This window comes from Atta cephalotes, assembly GCF_000143395.1.
Source record: "Atta cephalotes unplaced genomic scaffold scaffold00001, whole genome shotgun sequence".
Lineage (NCBI taxonomy): Eukaryota > Metazoa > Arthropoda > Insecta > Hymenoptera > Formicidae > Atta > Atta cephalotes.
This window is the reverse complement of record NW_012130065.1, coordinates 8,998,252-9,012,732: the sequence shown is the minus strand read 5'-3', so window position 1 is coordinate 9,012,732 and position 14,481 is coordinate 8,998,252. Positions and strand designations below refer to the sequence as shown.

Here is a 14,481-nt window from a genome sequence, read left to right as displayed (position 1 = left end):
GAATTAATAGTAGTCGATTGCGTACGTTTCAGCGTTCATTCATATACGATGTAATCGAGATGTCGATAGATTCATTCAGTATTATCACAGTTCATTCGCTTGTTCTATTTATTTTGAAATTCTACTTGCTTAAACGCGTTGATTCAAGCAAGCAGATGGTCCGCAAAACGCGTGTGTACATACATGTATCACGTATACGCTCACTCTGTATATACATGTATATAAAACATAAATCTTCGTTAAAAAATTCTTTGTGAAAAGTGAAAGCCAAAGATAGTTAAAATACATATAGGTATAGTTGCGCTTTAAATTAGTAGTTCAACATTTCACAAGATATATCTGATATCGTTTATTTTCTCAATTCGGATATTCTAACAGTATGGTGTAACGACCATCGAAATTTCGTGTCCACCGTGCGAAGCTATGATTTATTGCTCTCTAATCGAATAAAACGGTACGTGTCGAAAGAGGAACTATAAAAGACACGGCATATAGCATCGGTCACAAAATAAACCTGCCGTTAACAGTTATCATTTCGTCGTTTCCTACTACTATTCACATCGACTACGAACGGTACCTGCCTTATGTTTCTCGCAATTGTTAAAAATAAAACTTTTCAACGACTCGATAACGATAATACGATTGCTCAAATAATGCAATAATAGGCTTAAAGAACGTAGAAGACTTGCAAGGATCGTTTTATAAGCTTACATTGCTTAGACGATGCTGAGCATATGAGACAAACCTCTATAATTCCTTAAGGCACTTTAAGGCACATTGCGATACAATTTTTTGCGCAGTAATCTCGCAATGCTAGTTACCTCACGAGACCCACACGCGTTTCCTATCTCCCGTTATGCTCGTAAAAAATAATTGACACACTCGGGTGATGATTTGTGTTCCGCAGAGAAGATAGTATTGACAGTGCCGAGAGGAAGAAAGATAGAAAAAAAGAAGAGAAGAAGAAAAAGAGGAAGAAGGAAGAAATGGAGAAAGCTTACAGAACTATAACATTGGCCGATATGACGAGACCAGCGAGATTTGGGTCGAGGGTGGAAGCTCAAGACGGATTCCTGTTCACAGGCCGAAATCCCCAGGAATGAAGAAACGGAGGAGGAAGAAGAGAACGTTTGAGAAAATAACGTGCGACAATGATGTCCGCATTGGTGAGCGTGATCACTGATGTTGTAGCTGGAGGTAGACGTTGAATGATTTTCATGAACCGGTCGTACGATGACGCGGATGCTAAAACCTGTAACAGTAATGATATATGATAAGACAACGCGCAACTTCGACTAATATTAATAATATATATAACATGAAAATAAGAATCGAAAATGTGCGTTAAGTATAATTGCAACAAAATAATAATTGTAGTAGAACATACTGCGGAAAAAGGTAATAGTTACTAAATGTATTTTGTTTATAATATACATACACGGAAAGTATAATTTTGAAGTATTTAAAAAGTTGGCTAAATAGATTTGAAAATAATTTTGATAAATCAAAATAATTAATCTATGACGCTCAAATTGATTGTTAAAATGATAAAACTGTTTACAATATTGCTAATCATTTTTTAATTTTTAATATAATTGTTTTGATAGTTATTTTCAGATCTAAAAATATCCAAAATTATTTTCAGATCTATATCCAATAAAATTTTCAAATACCTTAACAAAATTATTCTTTACGTATATTGGTGTAATACTTAAAAGTAAAGTAAAAATACTAAACGTAATAAAAGTAACCAATCCTTTGGTAATAGATAGAAATATAATATAATATTTAGAAACATTTAGTTTGTTTTAATTATTTTAATTTTAATTTAATATTATAATATTATATATTTAATATATTTAATATAATAAGTATATGTAATTGAAACTATTTTTCCAAATTTCTAATAACTCAACAACTATAATATAACACACTGTATTATATTACAGTTATTTTGTTGAGTTATTCTCTTGAGCTGGCATGTCACATTTACGTTACATTGTATTTACTAAGGCATCATCTAGGCTTCATTATTACTAGACTTTTTTCAGTATGTTATATATAGCAAACAGGATTTAAGCTCAATTTCTATATATCATCTTCTGGACGCAATAAGATACGATCAATAAAAAAAATGCAATATTTTTAAGAATCTGCATGATGAAAATTTCTGCAATTATGAAAATAGAAAATAGTGGATTAATGATATATTCCAAGCCATGGTAAATCCAATCAATCTATATTTAAAATGCATAACATGTCGTTGCATCGAGTTTTAACCCAGTTTCAAAAACTAATCACTAGTTTAATTTGACGTTAGAGATAATTTTCTTTTTAATTTATGTAATATAACCAGTAAGATATAATTACTAAGAAGACGTTGTCAAAAAACTTAATGTTCTTTTTCCTTTCGTTGGCATAGACTAGTTCGAATATGATTAAGAAATATAGACTGGTTCAAATATGATTAAAAGCGCTTTTGGTCTCCATGATGGAATTGAAACGCATCGGAGAGGTCGCGGCGACCACTGGCTGAGATTTCCAGGGTTAACAATGCTCAGCAATTAAAACAGTTGCCTTTTTCTCCACGACACGGAATGTATGTGTCGCGTACGTAGATATGTATTACATATACGAGAACGCATGCAAAGTGCGAGCAAGCAGGCAACGAGCACCAACCGCTCGAGGTTGTCGAGAAGTCGAGATTACCCCGGTCCGTCCCACGCGTCTAGACGTCTTAAAGCTTTTTTTTTTCATTTTCTTTCTCTCTTTCTCCCTCTCTCTCTCACTCACTCTCTCTTTTTCGCTCTCGGTGATCACCAAGGCGTGGTACGCCATACGGCGTGACCGCGGTGCGGCACGGACGCACGGTGTACACGATCCTGCGCCACTACTTCTCGCAACCACGCCTCGAATAATGTCTACAGGATATCTCAGAAGTCGCGCACTTCCTCCGCACCGGAGATACAATTCATTGCTAAACTGTCTCAATGTTGAGAAACGTACAGATAAGGAAAGTTTCGCTCGCGAACAAGAGTTCAACCCTCTGATGCACTTCAAGGATTAAAATTATTCCTGCAACTTTTCTTATCGCGCATATGCAACTACAGCGATATCGGGTTACCGAGAAATTATATTCTGGTTTATATTTATCGTGTTATACTCGAGAGCAATATGTAATTGCGTCGTGTATAAAACTTTCAAACGAGGTGATAATTGCATCGTACATCTGAGGGTTAAGAGGCCATCGGATTGTTTGGCATCAAAAAATTGTACATATACTGCCGGATGTTGTCGAGCGGTGCCAGATACTCTTCGCAAATAAGGAGTATAATAACGATATAACAATATAATCGAGAGAAAAATTAAAATCCCGATGATGTTAAATGTTAATATATCATAATAATAATAATAATATAATTAATATATCGTAATAATAAGTATTAATACATTAATATTGCAGTAATTAACAAACATTAAAGAAATATCTAAGTATAATAATGTGTTACACTGTGTAATAAGAAATAATAATCAAATTAATAAGTGTTAAAAATAGCAAATAGTGTAAAAAGAGAAAGGCGAGAGAATACAGTGCTAATGTAGAGTTCCAATATTTTAAGCGGATTTCCATTTGAAATATATTTTCATTCATATTTATTGAAATCCAGAATAATATTTTCATTTGAGGCGTCCTGTACATATCTTCACGGATAAATATGTATGTACGTAATGAATGATACCGACGGCAAACCACGGCGTTGTACTTTTAAAATATGGTTACCTCCCGGCATTGACATAACGCGTTTACTTAATTTTTAAGCGAAATTAAATCTTTCATGTCTGAAGTAATTCTACCTCGGAAAAGCGTTTAAAGAATAAGAAATTTTTTTTAGAATTCATATAAGAAAAATAATTTAATATATATATATATATTACAATAAAAAGAAAATTTAATATTAATTTTAATAATTTTAAAGTAACTAAAAATATCTCCGATTTAAATTTGTGAATGTATGAATTTTTTTAGATGATATATTTTATTCCAAAAATTCCTGAAATATTATATGTGAATGTTTATTTCATCTCCAGAATTTATGGAAAAATTAATATTATTGATATTACATAACATCACAGAAGGATCTTAATACATTCATAAAATAAAATTTAAGACTATTCGTTGTCTCTTGACTATTCGAATGTGTAAATCATGGAATTTTGCAAATCTGCAAATTACGGTAATAATTACATCTCTTTAAATCGCGATTCTTCATAGCTTTTTTTCTTGTTACATCCTCTCCTTTTATCATGTCTGAAAATATAAGCATTAAAGCCACTTGTTTTGTCCATTGCCAAACGACATCGCGAGAAAGCTCATCGTGCTGGCAAATGTAGACGGATTTAGCGGCACCGGAGCGAAGTGGGTTAACGCGTTCGCACCAGGGTCGGGTTTCGCAAATCTCGAATAGAGCCGTCGAACGAGTCAAACTGAATACAAATCTGTCTCGATATATACATACATTTCGAGTACCTCGGTTTGGACAGATCAGGGTCGAGGACATATTGGGCTTGGAAAAGATCAGTTTTGTTTGTTATACTTATAACAGCATGCACGAAACGATGTGCTAATTGGCAGTGTGTCAAGGACATCTTTGCTTCCTTTTTGGCCGTGAAAATGATTCGAAATACTTGCCGTTACTGTAGAACAACAAGAGTCTTATGTCGTAAGAAATTAACCAATCACAATCGATTATTTTTCTTATATTCGACTGTGTGATTAATTAAAAAATTGAAAGTTAATTCTCACATACAATACAGAAGATGGCAACATTGCAACGTTTCCTACGTTACTGCAATATTGCTGGAATGCAAACTGTGTTGTATCGGTTTCGTATGACTTAAGATTTATGTCTCCTATTATAGACCCTGCATAATTTCAAAATTTTCGAACGATGATATGCAATCTTCTCTATAACCCAATAAGCACCAACAATATAAACATAACAACAATATTATAATTTCTTACGCAACAATATAACAACTGTTACGTATAATTTGTGTTATATTACATTTATATTGTTGAGTGAGAAACTATAATTATTGGTGTAATTTTACTATTAGGTGAGCAGCCTTTGCCTCGAATAAGAAAGTAAGAGTATTTGGAATGTCGTTAATGAATTGCGGCATGGCTTTCAGACAGAAAATGTAGTAAGTTTGCACTATCGGCAACGTTTGCACTACTGGCACAAGAAAAAACCGACAAAGTGAATGAATGTATGCGTAAATATACATACATTCCTTCAGGAAAGCGATTAAAAGCTATCATCCCGACGATACCATATAGGCCAGTTTCCCCTTCATTCACACTCGTGACTTCTGCGTTATTTATATAACATTTATCGAAAGATTAATACTTGGCTCGCTTATTGGATGCGTCCAACTTGATTCCATCGAATTCGTAACACACCTATTCTATAAATAGATTTTTTTTGCGTTTCTACACAATTTCAAATTTTGCTGTAGAATATGTCTCGAAAGCTAAGTTTAGGATCCAATTCATTAACTATCAAAGTTTATCAAAACCTAAACACAGTGAAAAACACATAAAAAAAAACGTAAGATGTAAGCAGTAAGCAAAACGGCCAATCACAGTAGAGAACTACTTTACATTCTGTACTGTGATTGGCCGATTCTCTTACTGCATCTTAAGTATTGCTTCTATTTTCTTATTGCTTATATTTTTTTATGTGCTTCTAGCTTATTTTATTATCTGCAATAAGTCGATCAAACACTTCATTTTCCGTAATTTTCAAATCGAAAAGGAAGTCTTTAGAGAAAATAGTTTCTTTATTTTCAAGTTCGTGATATTTTTCTGTTTTTTTTATAGCTCATGCATGCATCACGACGCGATGGATCTATAAACACGACGATAGAGAGACAAAACAAAGACGAGAATGAAGAACGAGAAATGAAAGAAGATGCGGCACGAACATATGCGGGAGGGAATGAAATCGGCGTGCCATGTCATTGCGTGGTAACAACCTTTCGTTAAGGCGATTAGAGTCGCGCGACTCTCCTCGTCGGTCGGGCCTGTTATCGCGCTTGTCTCGCACACGACGCCGTCGACGGTCGACCACGTTATTTATAGAGAGAAAGTCTCAAGCGTTCGAGCAGCGAGAAAGGCCATTCGAAATTTTGCGAGGTTCGCGATTTCGCGATCATGCTTCGATCGATCGCGCAGTGCAATTTGCGTGCGAAACGCCAAGATAATGACAAGATCAAAGTTTTGTTCTTCCTAGAGCTTTCGACTATGCTTAAAAAGAAGCTCGTTGCACTTGCCGGTTAATAATAGCTCGTGGGAGCGTGGTACTATTCCGTCTGTGCGCGCGCGAGACGAGGTACATAAATAGATAGAACAGTCGTCGTAAGTTTAGAGAGTGGAAGCAATGAGTTTTCATTTTGTAATGTTCAATGAGTTCTCGCGTTTTAATGTAATGTTTTCTTTTTAACTTTATGTTTGAAAGAAAAAAATCTAGTTAAATGTGATTGGTATACTGTGTTTTAATAATTTTTTGTCCTTAAATTTATTTTTATTTAAGAAAAAAATATGCAGTTAAAATATGTAGCAAACTGATATTTTAATTCCAAATTAAGCTTTTATATTATCAGGAAAAAGAAGTTAAATGTTTTCATTGTAGAAATAAAGATTTTAATTAGTTAGTAAAAATAATTAAATAATAATAGTTTAAATTGTTATTTATTTGCATTATAATATAAAAATATTTTCATTATTTAATTATTGTTTTCTGTCAAAATATTTCTCCATGTTTATTGAACTTGAAAATAGTAACGTACTCACGAGCATATTTGAAATGCTTCATTAAAATTCGAAAATATTATAATCCCTTAAGAAGCAAAGAACATCTTGCTGACGTTACTGCTTATTGCATTTAAGTATGATACATCGGTATATAACTGCATAATTCTCATTTCATACTTTGTACGTGCATGGATCAGCCTATAAAAATACTTGCTATTTCAAGCACGTGTAAGGAGTGTAAGGATACGAGCACTTGAATAAATCCGTTCAGCTTAAAATGAGTATGGCAGTGAAAGTTGTCGAAGAATCAAATTTACAAAACGTGCTTCGAAATTTGATACGATGATATCAATATAAAAGTTTCTATTTTAATAGAATTATTAAAAATCGAATGTTTTGCGTATACAGAACCAACAATTTTGTTGAAGTACTTAAAAATTTAACTAAATACAGGTCTAAAAATTCTGTTCGGACCATTAAAATAATTATCAGACGCTAAACTAATTTTTCTAGAATGTTAAAACTTTTTTATATAATTGTCAATGTTTAGCGTTCTACATAATTATTTTAATGACTAATAAAATTATTTTCAGATCTATATTTAGTTAAATTTCTGGATACTTCAACGCAAAATTATTCTTTCCGTGTCATTCATAAAAATATTACAAGTAACATAAATCTAATTATAAAAATTATGTATCTATGCAGGTTTTCAGTTCTATCGCGAACATTTAGTGCTCACTCAGCAGATTTGTTTAAGTAGCATTTTATCACGCAAATTACCTTTTTCTTTCAGGCCATCGCCCATTGCGAAAATAAACGTTAAAACTCGGCGAAGTATTCTTATACGAAAGAAAAGATAAGGGGAGAATCGGGGCTTACCGTGTAGATTGCGTTATCCAATGCTCGGCGTCGTCCGGCTCTGCTGCTCGTGCTATCATTCTCCCGATTGTTTTTTTCTCCCGCATGCGCACGCTCTTGTTTCCTCGTTCTCAATTCGAGAATCATCGCACAGCTTCTCTTCTCATGTCCTCGCGTTTATTCCTCTCCGTTCCTACATCCCTGGCGACTCACGTGCCTCGCGAGATGCTTCCTGCTCGTGGTCCCGCGTGATCTACGTCTTGGCGAAATCGCCGAGATGAGAAAAACTGGAGGAGTTTGTACAGCTTCGTACATGATTTCGATATCGAGACGAGGGGGCATGACCTCATCGCCGGTCAATTCACCAATAGGGTGCATCGTTGGCCAGGTGCTGCCAAGATGCGAACTCGCTCCAGGTACGCATATTTAACCTGGTAGCTTCCGCGATCTGCGGCACATTGCCGTCCCTCGTTCCGTTGGAGAGCCCGTCGCATTTCGTCGTCTGGCTGTTATCACATCGTGCGGCTGGTACTCGAGGCTGAAGCATCGGTATAAGGTGTCTCAATTCTCTGCGCATCGTTACAATTAATTAAAAAAAAATTCGGAATTTATTTGACCTACCAATTTTTCTATACATAAAAGAGAGGAAAAATTTTATGAGATATATATATATATATATATATATATACATATATATAGTTCCAGTTTCTGAGCGTTAACAAAATAAAATAAAAATCTAAAAATACTTAGTACTGCGCAAAGAACGCAATGTACGTGTATATATTATAGAGAACATTTATTAGTCATGAATAATATATCTTTGAAAATCAATAAACCGTGGATTGTCGCTATTTGACAAATATTTAATGAATATCCGAAGATCCTCCGGATATATGTACGATCGTAAATAAAATCACGTAATTTTTACGAAATATGTCAGTCAGTCAGTCATGGATAGTGTGCAGCGTCACAAGGACTGCAAATAGAAGTTATATCACGGATAAATTTAATATTCTTTACATATTAAGAGATTTAAAATAATCTTTTTAAAATACTTACCTCCTGTTTTTTGCTAACCAGATAATTTTTGCCCTCGTTGTTGTCCCACGATTCTTTGCCGTCAGTGCGATATCTCACACAGAACTCAATGACGTTCGACGCCACCGGCAAGGTGAGCCGGAAGCGGAAGGTATCGTACAGGATGAGGGAACTTGATGACCCCGGTTGCGCTACGTACGTGCAATGCACGTCCTCGTGGGTGGACCAGCTGTCGCTACTGGCCCTCACCACGACCTCCTTGTCGTAAGCCAGATTCCGTACCTTCACCGTGCCCACCAAGCACTGCTCAGACTCGCGCACAATTACGTTCTCCAGGCTAACGCTATTTTGATCGAGCTTACGCCGGAAGGCAAGATAGTCGCTCGCTGGTTGCGGGAAAGTCACCTGCCACGGTGGCATAATATCCTGTGTCGCTTCTTGACTTTGATCCTTTGATATGCCAAGCAGACCAGCCACATAAGCTGTGCTCCATAATGGTGGTACATTGCTCGGTTCCGACATGACGCGAACCTATGTGCCAAATCGGTAATATTGAAATATTAGAATTATAGAACGCTGTAACAAATTAACAGAAAGGAAAATATTAAATGGAAACGACTGTTGGATGATAATATCATTCATATTTGCTACAACAACAATATCTCAAAAACTATCATTTTAACATCACGAAATCAATAATATATAATAATTCAAAACATTGAAATTTATTTTCTAGAAAATTTTATTGAATTGTGTTGTTGTTATAAAAACAAATGATATAATTAATGAATAATTTCAACTAAATAGTGAAACAAAAACACAAGTTATTACATATTAAAAAATTATTTTTAATTTGTGAATTATTTGTATTAATGAAAAATTCTTGATATCATTAAAAGTTTAAACTTGTGGTCTTAATTAATTACTGAATTAATTGAATAATAGTAATTTAATTATTTAATTTGATAATTCTATTAAATATTTTGGCAAATTTAAAATAAGACAAAAACAGGACTCTCAATATTAAAGTAATAAATATGTGTGATCTCAAGGCAAATAGGAATCCAAGAATAAATTAACGTTATAACAATAAAAATAAAAATAGAAAAGCAAATGTTAGAATATAATTAACTGTTAATATATTAAAATCATAATCGCATTACATGTTTCGACTGCAAGTTCGAGCCCTCCTCAGATATATAGAACACAATAGAAATACACTATAAAAAATATACAATGTGTAAAACGAAGCGCAACCGCAAAAAATCATACATATCATATCGGTCCTACCATTGTTGGATCACTGATTTCACATCGATATGATATTATGTTTTTGTGGTTGCGCTTCGTTTTACACATTGTATATTTTTTATAGTATATTTCTATTCTATATGTGTTCTATACATCTAAGAATGACTCGAATTTGCAGCCGAAATATAATGCGATTAGATTTTGATATATTAATAGTTTTGATATATTAATAGTTAATTATATTCTAACACTTGTTTTTCTATCTTTATTGTTATAACATTATTGTTATAACATTAACTTTATTGTTAATTTATTCTTGGACTCCTATTTGCCTTGAGATTATACATATTTACTATTTTAGCATATTAAGTTGGTAGATCTGGAGACACGTAGTCTCTCGACGCTAAGCAGCGACACTGCCATGTTCCCTTACTCGAGTCAGCGAGTTGCGAGAGATTGAGATTATTGGATCTCAATAATGGCTGAATTGATCAAGTTTTTCTATATACGCTCAATTGACAGTTATCACTCAATTGATATCACTCAGCTATAATAAAAGTGCTTTTTTTCTACGAACGGATACGATACAAATCTCTGAATCTCTGATTTTAAGAAACATCGTCATTGTTATTATTGTCATCATTAACATCGTCGACTAGAGGAAAAATGTACGTTTCGTTTTTTCGATAATAGATTGCTTTTGATATCATTTATCTAACTTCCTAATCACAACTCATAGTAATTTTTAACCGAGGTTCAATTTATTTTTCATCTCTTTCCAATTCTAGAATTGGAAAGAGACAATGAATAAGTTGAACCTCGGTTAAGAGTTAACGGTGAGTTGTGGAACTGGGCCTAAGTGTCTATTGGTATTCGCCGTCGAGGACGTGGAATCTAGGTATTTGCCGTCGAGAAATTGAGTCCATCTTAAGTCTTCTAAATTATAAGATACGTTGTTATTGTCATTATGATTGACCTCTGTATGAGTTTTTTTCGAATTATTCAATATCGAAGCAAAAAGTGTCATTTTTGTTTTAATATAGAATAACTCAGAGAAAAAAATTTCATAAAAAAAAAATTAAAGATAAAGATTCACTTTTTCGAATGATGTAAACCGCATTTGTATACAACTTTTAATTTGCCCCGTGGAATTTCGTTAAAAAATTTTGAGATCTGATGCGTCTTTATTTATGTTTATGTAACTTCACAAATTATTAATAAGATCGATTTTTGAATTATCGATCTACAAAATAGAGATTTCAAGTAAAATGTAAAATGCTTTTTTAAACATCTTGATACGATTTTTTACAAAGTTATTCTATTTTGAAATTTGCCTATTTTTGTAGAACAGATTATTCTTTAATTTTGTTGAGTAATGTATTTTATATCATGTAATAAGTTTAAATAAAACAAACATTCTTATTATATACATATGCATACATAAAGAATATAAACAATATAAAAATAGAAAAAAAATATTTTTTAGTTATTAAATTAATCTTTGTTAGTGGTTAAGCTAAAAAATGCACCTTTAGTACATTACGCTTCAGTACTAAACTATTAAAACAAAATAAAATGCTCAAATAATCTGATATTTAATAATTAATTGATGAATTAGTAAAATCAATTGTATCACTGAATTTTTTGCTTTTTATATTTAAAATTTGATACATTGTTACCAATTTTGGGAATTAGCTGTACAACATGACAGCACTACATCAGATATCAGCGCTTTTAAAGAGATAGGAAGAAAAAAAATTAAAGCTGAAAATAGTGGAAACTATCAAAGTATATTGAACAATATCTGATGCTTGCAATAATAAAAAGTCGTTAAAAGTTCTTAAAAAGCAAAAATATATTTTAACTAGTGATTTTGATCGGTTAAAACTAATTTTGACTGGTTAAAATTAGTTTTGACCACTGGCCAAGTCAAAACAAAAAAAGTGATATTTTGCCAAGAATGGATTGTAATATAATAATATAATAATTATTTTTAAGAAAAATTAAACCATTTGAATTGGAATAGGAATTAAGATTCTTCAATAGGAATATAAAGATTTATATTTAAGTTTTGTATAGATAAAAATTAAAGATAATACTACTTGGATTTACTTTTTAATTTGGCCGAATTTAATTTAATAAAGATAATACTACTTGGATTTTTTTCATATATGATACATATCATTAGAATTAAATAAATAATAAGGATAGTATCATTTGGGATTTTAAAGACAGTATCACTTGAGATTTATATTTACTTTTTAACTAGAATTTAACTTCATAAAAATTTTATAGGATTCAACTTTGCGCCATTGCTGATTTCAAATCTTTTATACGAATGACATAAAATTTTGTAGAATTTATCTTGGCACCAGTTGTTGATGTGAAATCTTATGTACAAATAATAGATATCATTGAAGTTAAGTAAATAAATAATAAATATAATAATTTAACTTGGCGCCTGTTGTTGGAATCAAATATCAAATCTTCATGCAAATATGATGCATATCATTAAAGTTAAATAAATAATAAAAAAATAGTAACCACTTGGGTTTTACTTTTAATTTGATAGAATTTAATTTAGCGCCTGTTTTGTTGATGTCAAATCTTTTATATAAATGATATAGATCATTAGAATTAACTGAATAATAAAGATAAATAATAACAATATTATTTGAATTTTATAATAGATATTATAAGAATTAAGTAAATAATTAAACGTAGTAGAATTTTTAATAACTTGATGCTCGTTGATATCAAATTTTTTATATAAATAATAGATATCGGAGTTAAGTAAATAGATATTGGAGTTAAGTAAATAATTAAAAAATGTGCTAGAATTTACTTGTTATCAAATCTTTTATACACATGATACATATCATTAGAGTTAAGTAAATATTATGTACCACTTAGGTTTTAATTTGATAAAATTTAACCTGATGCCTGTTATTGATACCAATTTTTTTATATAAATGATATGTATCATTAGAATTAAGTAAATAACAAGGATAGTACCATTTGTGTTTTACTTTTTGAAAATTACTATTATTTTGGGGAGGGGGGGAGTTGAAATAGGAAGACTTTCAATAAAAATACAAAAAAGTATATCATATCATTTAGTAAAGATAGTACTTGGGTAGTATTTTTTAATTTAGTACACCAGTTTTTTTTCAATAACATATCATCTAAGTTGTGTCATATTTAAGTTTATTCGATAAACATAAGATCTTAGCGCTTTTTATTTTTTTTTAAGAAGGTATAATACTAATGTAACGAGCGCTGGCGCTAGTTTCGCGATCTAATAAAGAACATTTCAAGTAATATCTTTATCCTTTTTTAACTTATAATTAACCACGATTGCGCATATACAATACCGTCTACTGCACATGCGCAATTATAGCTAAATACAGATTAGAAAAGGGTAAATGTACATACTATCTCGAATGCTTCCTCTCGAATCACTTTTAACAAAGACATTTAAATTATGTGTCTCGTGGCACTTATTTTTGACAAAAGTCTAGTTCACACGCTCATAATACATTTTATCAATATATATGTGTACATATATGATATGTAAATTGTCAAAAAGCTGAAAAGCTGACTACCGATGCATATGTTAAATGCGTTATTCGTAGGCCTCTGGCCAAATATTACTGTGCTACTTTAGTAAAAATAACTTTAAACAAAATTCATAATTCAAAAAGTAAAGAACGTTAACTCTTCACTGGTAGTATTGGCTTTGCTTATCTCGTTATTTGCTTCTCGAAAGTAAACTAGACGCATGTCTACTTTGTGAATGCCATAGAGGTCGACCCAAGTAGCACACAGCTTACAAAGCGTTAACAAAGCACTAAAAAAGCAATATAATAATAATAAAAGAATATTACGATAATAAAAGAAATGAGACATCATTCTACGAGTGTAATGAATAATAAAATTTCTTCTATCTCTGTATTAAAGAAGAAGATCGATCTCGCGCCATGTATCTGATCTCGATAAAAGCAAGGAGAAAATTGCAAAAATACCTGTGTGAGGGGTCGACCGCGATCATCGGCGAACACCACTCGTTTCTTTTGTTTTCCATCGTTGTTTCGCAATGAGTCCAGGGGCAAGGATCCCGTAGAGAGGCAGGGTCTGATTCTAGGTGGCACCGATCGGCTGGTGATCGTGGGCGCCGTGACCACCAAGGGACCGTACAGAAGGGAACTGTATACCGGGGGGCTGTGTAAAATCAATTCGGCAGGCATCGCTATCGAACACATTTAGACCTGCAAAAAAAAAAGAGGTTTTTTACTTTTTATTGCCATTGTCATATATTGCCAAAACGATGCTAATAAATATTACTCTTAGAATATAAAGTACACTCTGCTTTTATACGGTCTTTAAAATTTTAAATTCGAGGAAAATTTCAAAAAAATGTAAATTTTATGTAAAATTAAATATCTGAGTTATATAAAAATAATATAAAGTGTCTATATTTATGGTATATTTTACATATTTATCCTGTTTTCTAA

General features: G+C 32.2%; 1 protein-coding gene across 1 annotated transcript; it reads right to left on the bottom strand.

Moving 5' to 3' along the window:
* Positions 1-8,039: 8,039 nt before the first annotated feature.
* Positions 8,040-14,229, bottom strand: LOC105626106 (protein phosphatase 1 regulatory subunit 3B-A). Its single transcript, XM_012207421.1, has 3 exons — positions 13,993-14,229; positions 8,738-9,247; positions 8,040-8,216 (listed from the first exon to the last, which is right to left on the bottom strand). Exons 1-3 carry the CDS (start codon positions 14,227-14,229, stop codon positions 8,040-8,042), a joined length of 924 nt encoding a protein of 307 aa, XP_012062811.1.
* Between the last annotated feature and the right edge of the window lie 252 nt (positions 14,230-14,481).

What these genes read in the sequence shown, in the direction of transcription:
- LOC105626106 (XM_012207421.1), bottom strand. Translation starts at nt 14,229, where the DNA reads ATGTGTTCGATAGCGATGCCTGCCGAATTGATTTTACACAGCCCCCCG. An exon ending in GCGGTCGACCCCTCACACAG is followed by an intron (nt 9,248 to 13,992) that starts GTATTTTTGCAA and finishes TTTGGCACATAG; the next exon opens with GTTCGCGTCATGTCGGAACC. An exon ending in TGGTTAGCAAAAAACAGGAG is followed by an intron (nt 8,217 to 8,737) that starts GTAAGTATTTTA and finishes CCGATGCTTCAG; the next exon opens with CCTCGAGTACCAGCCGCACG.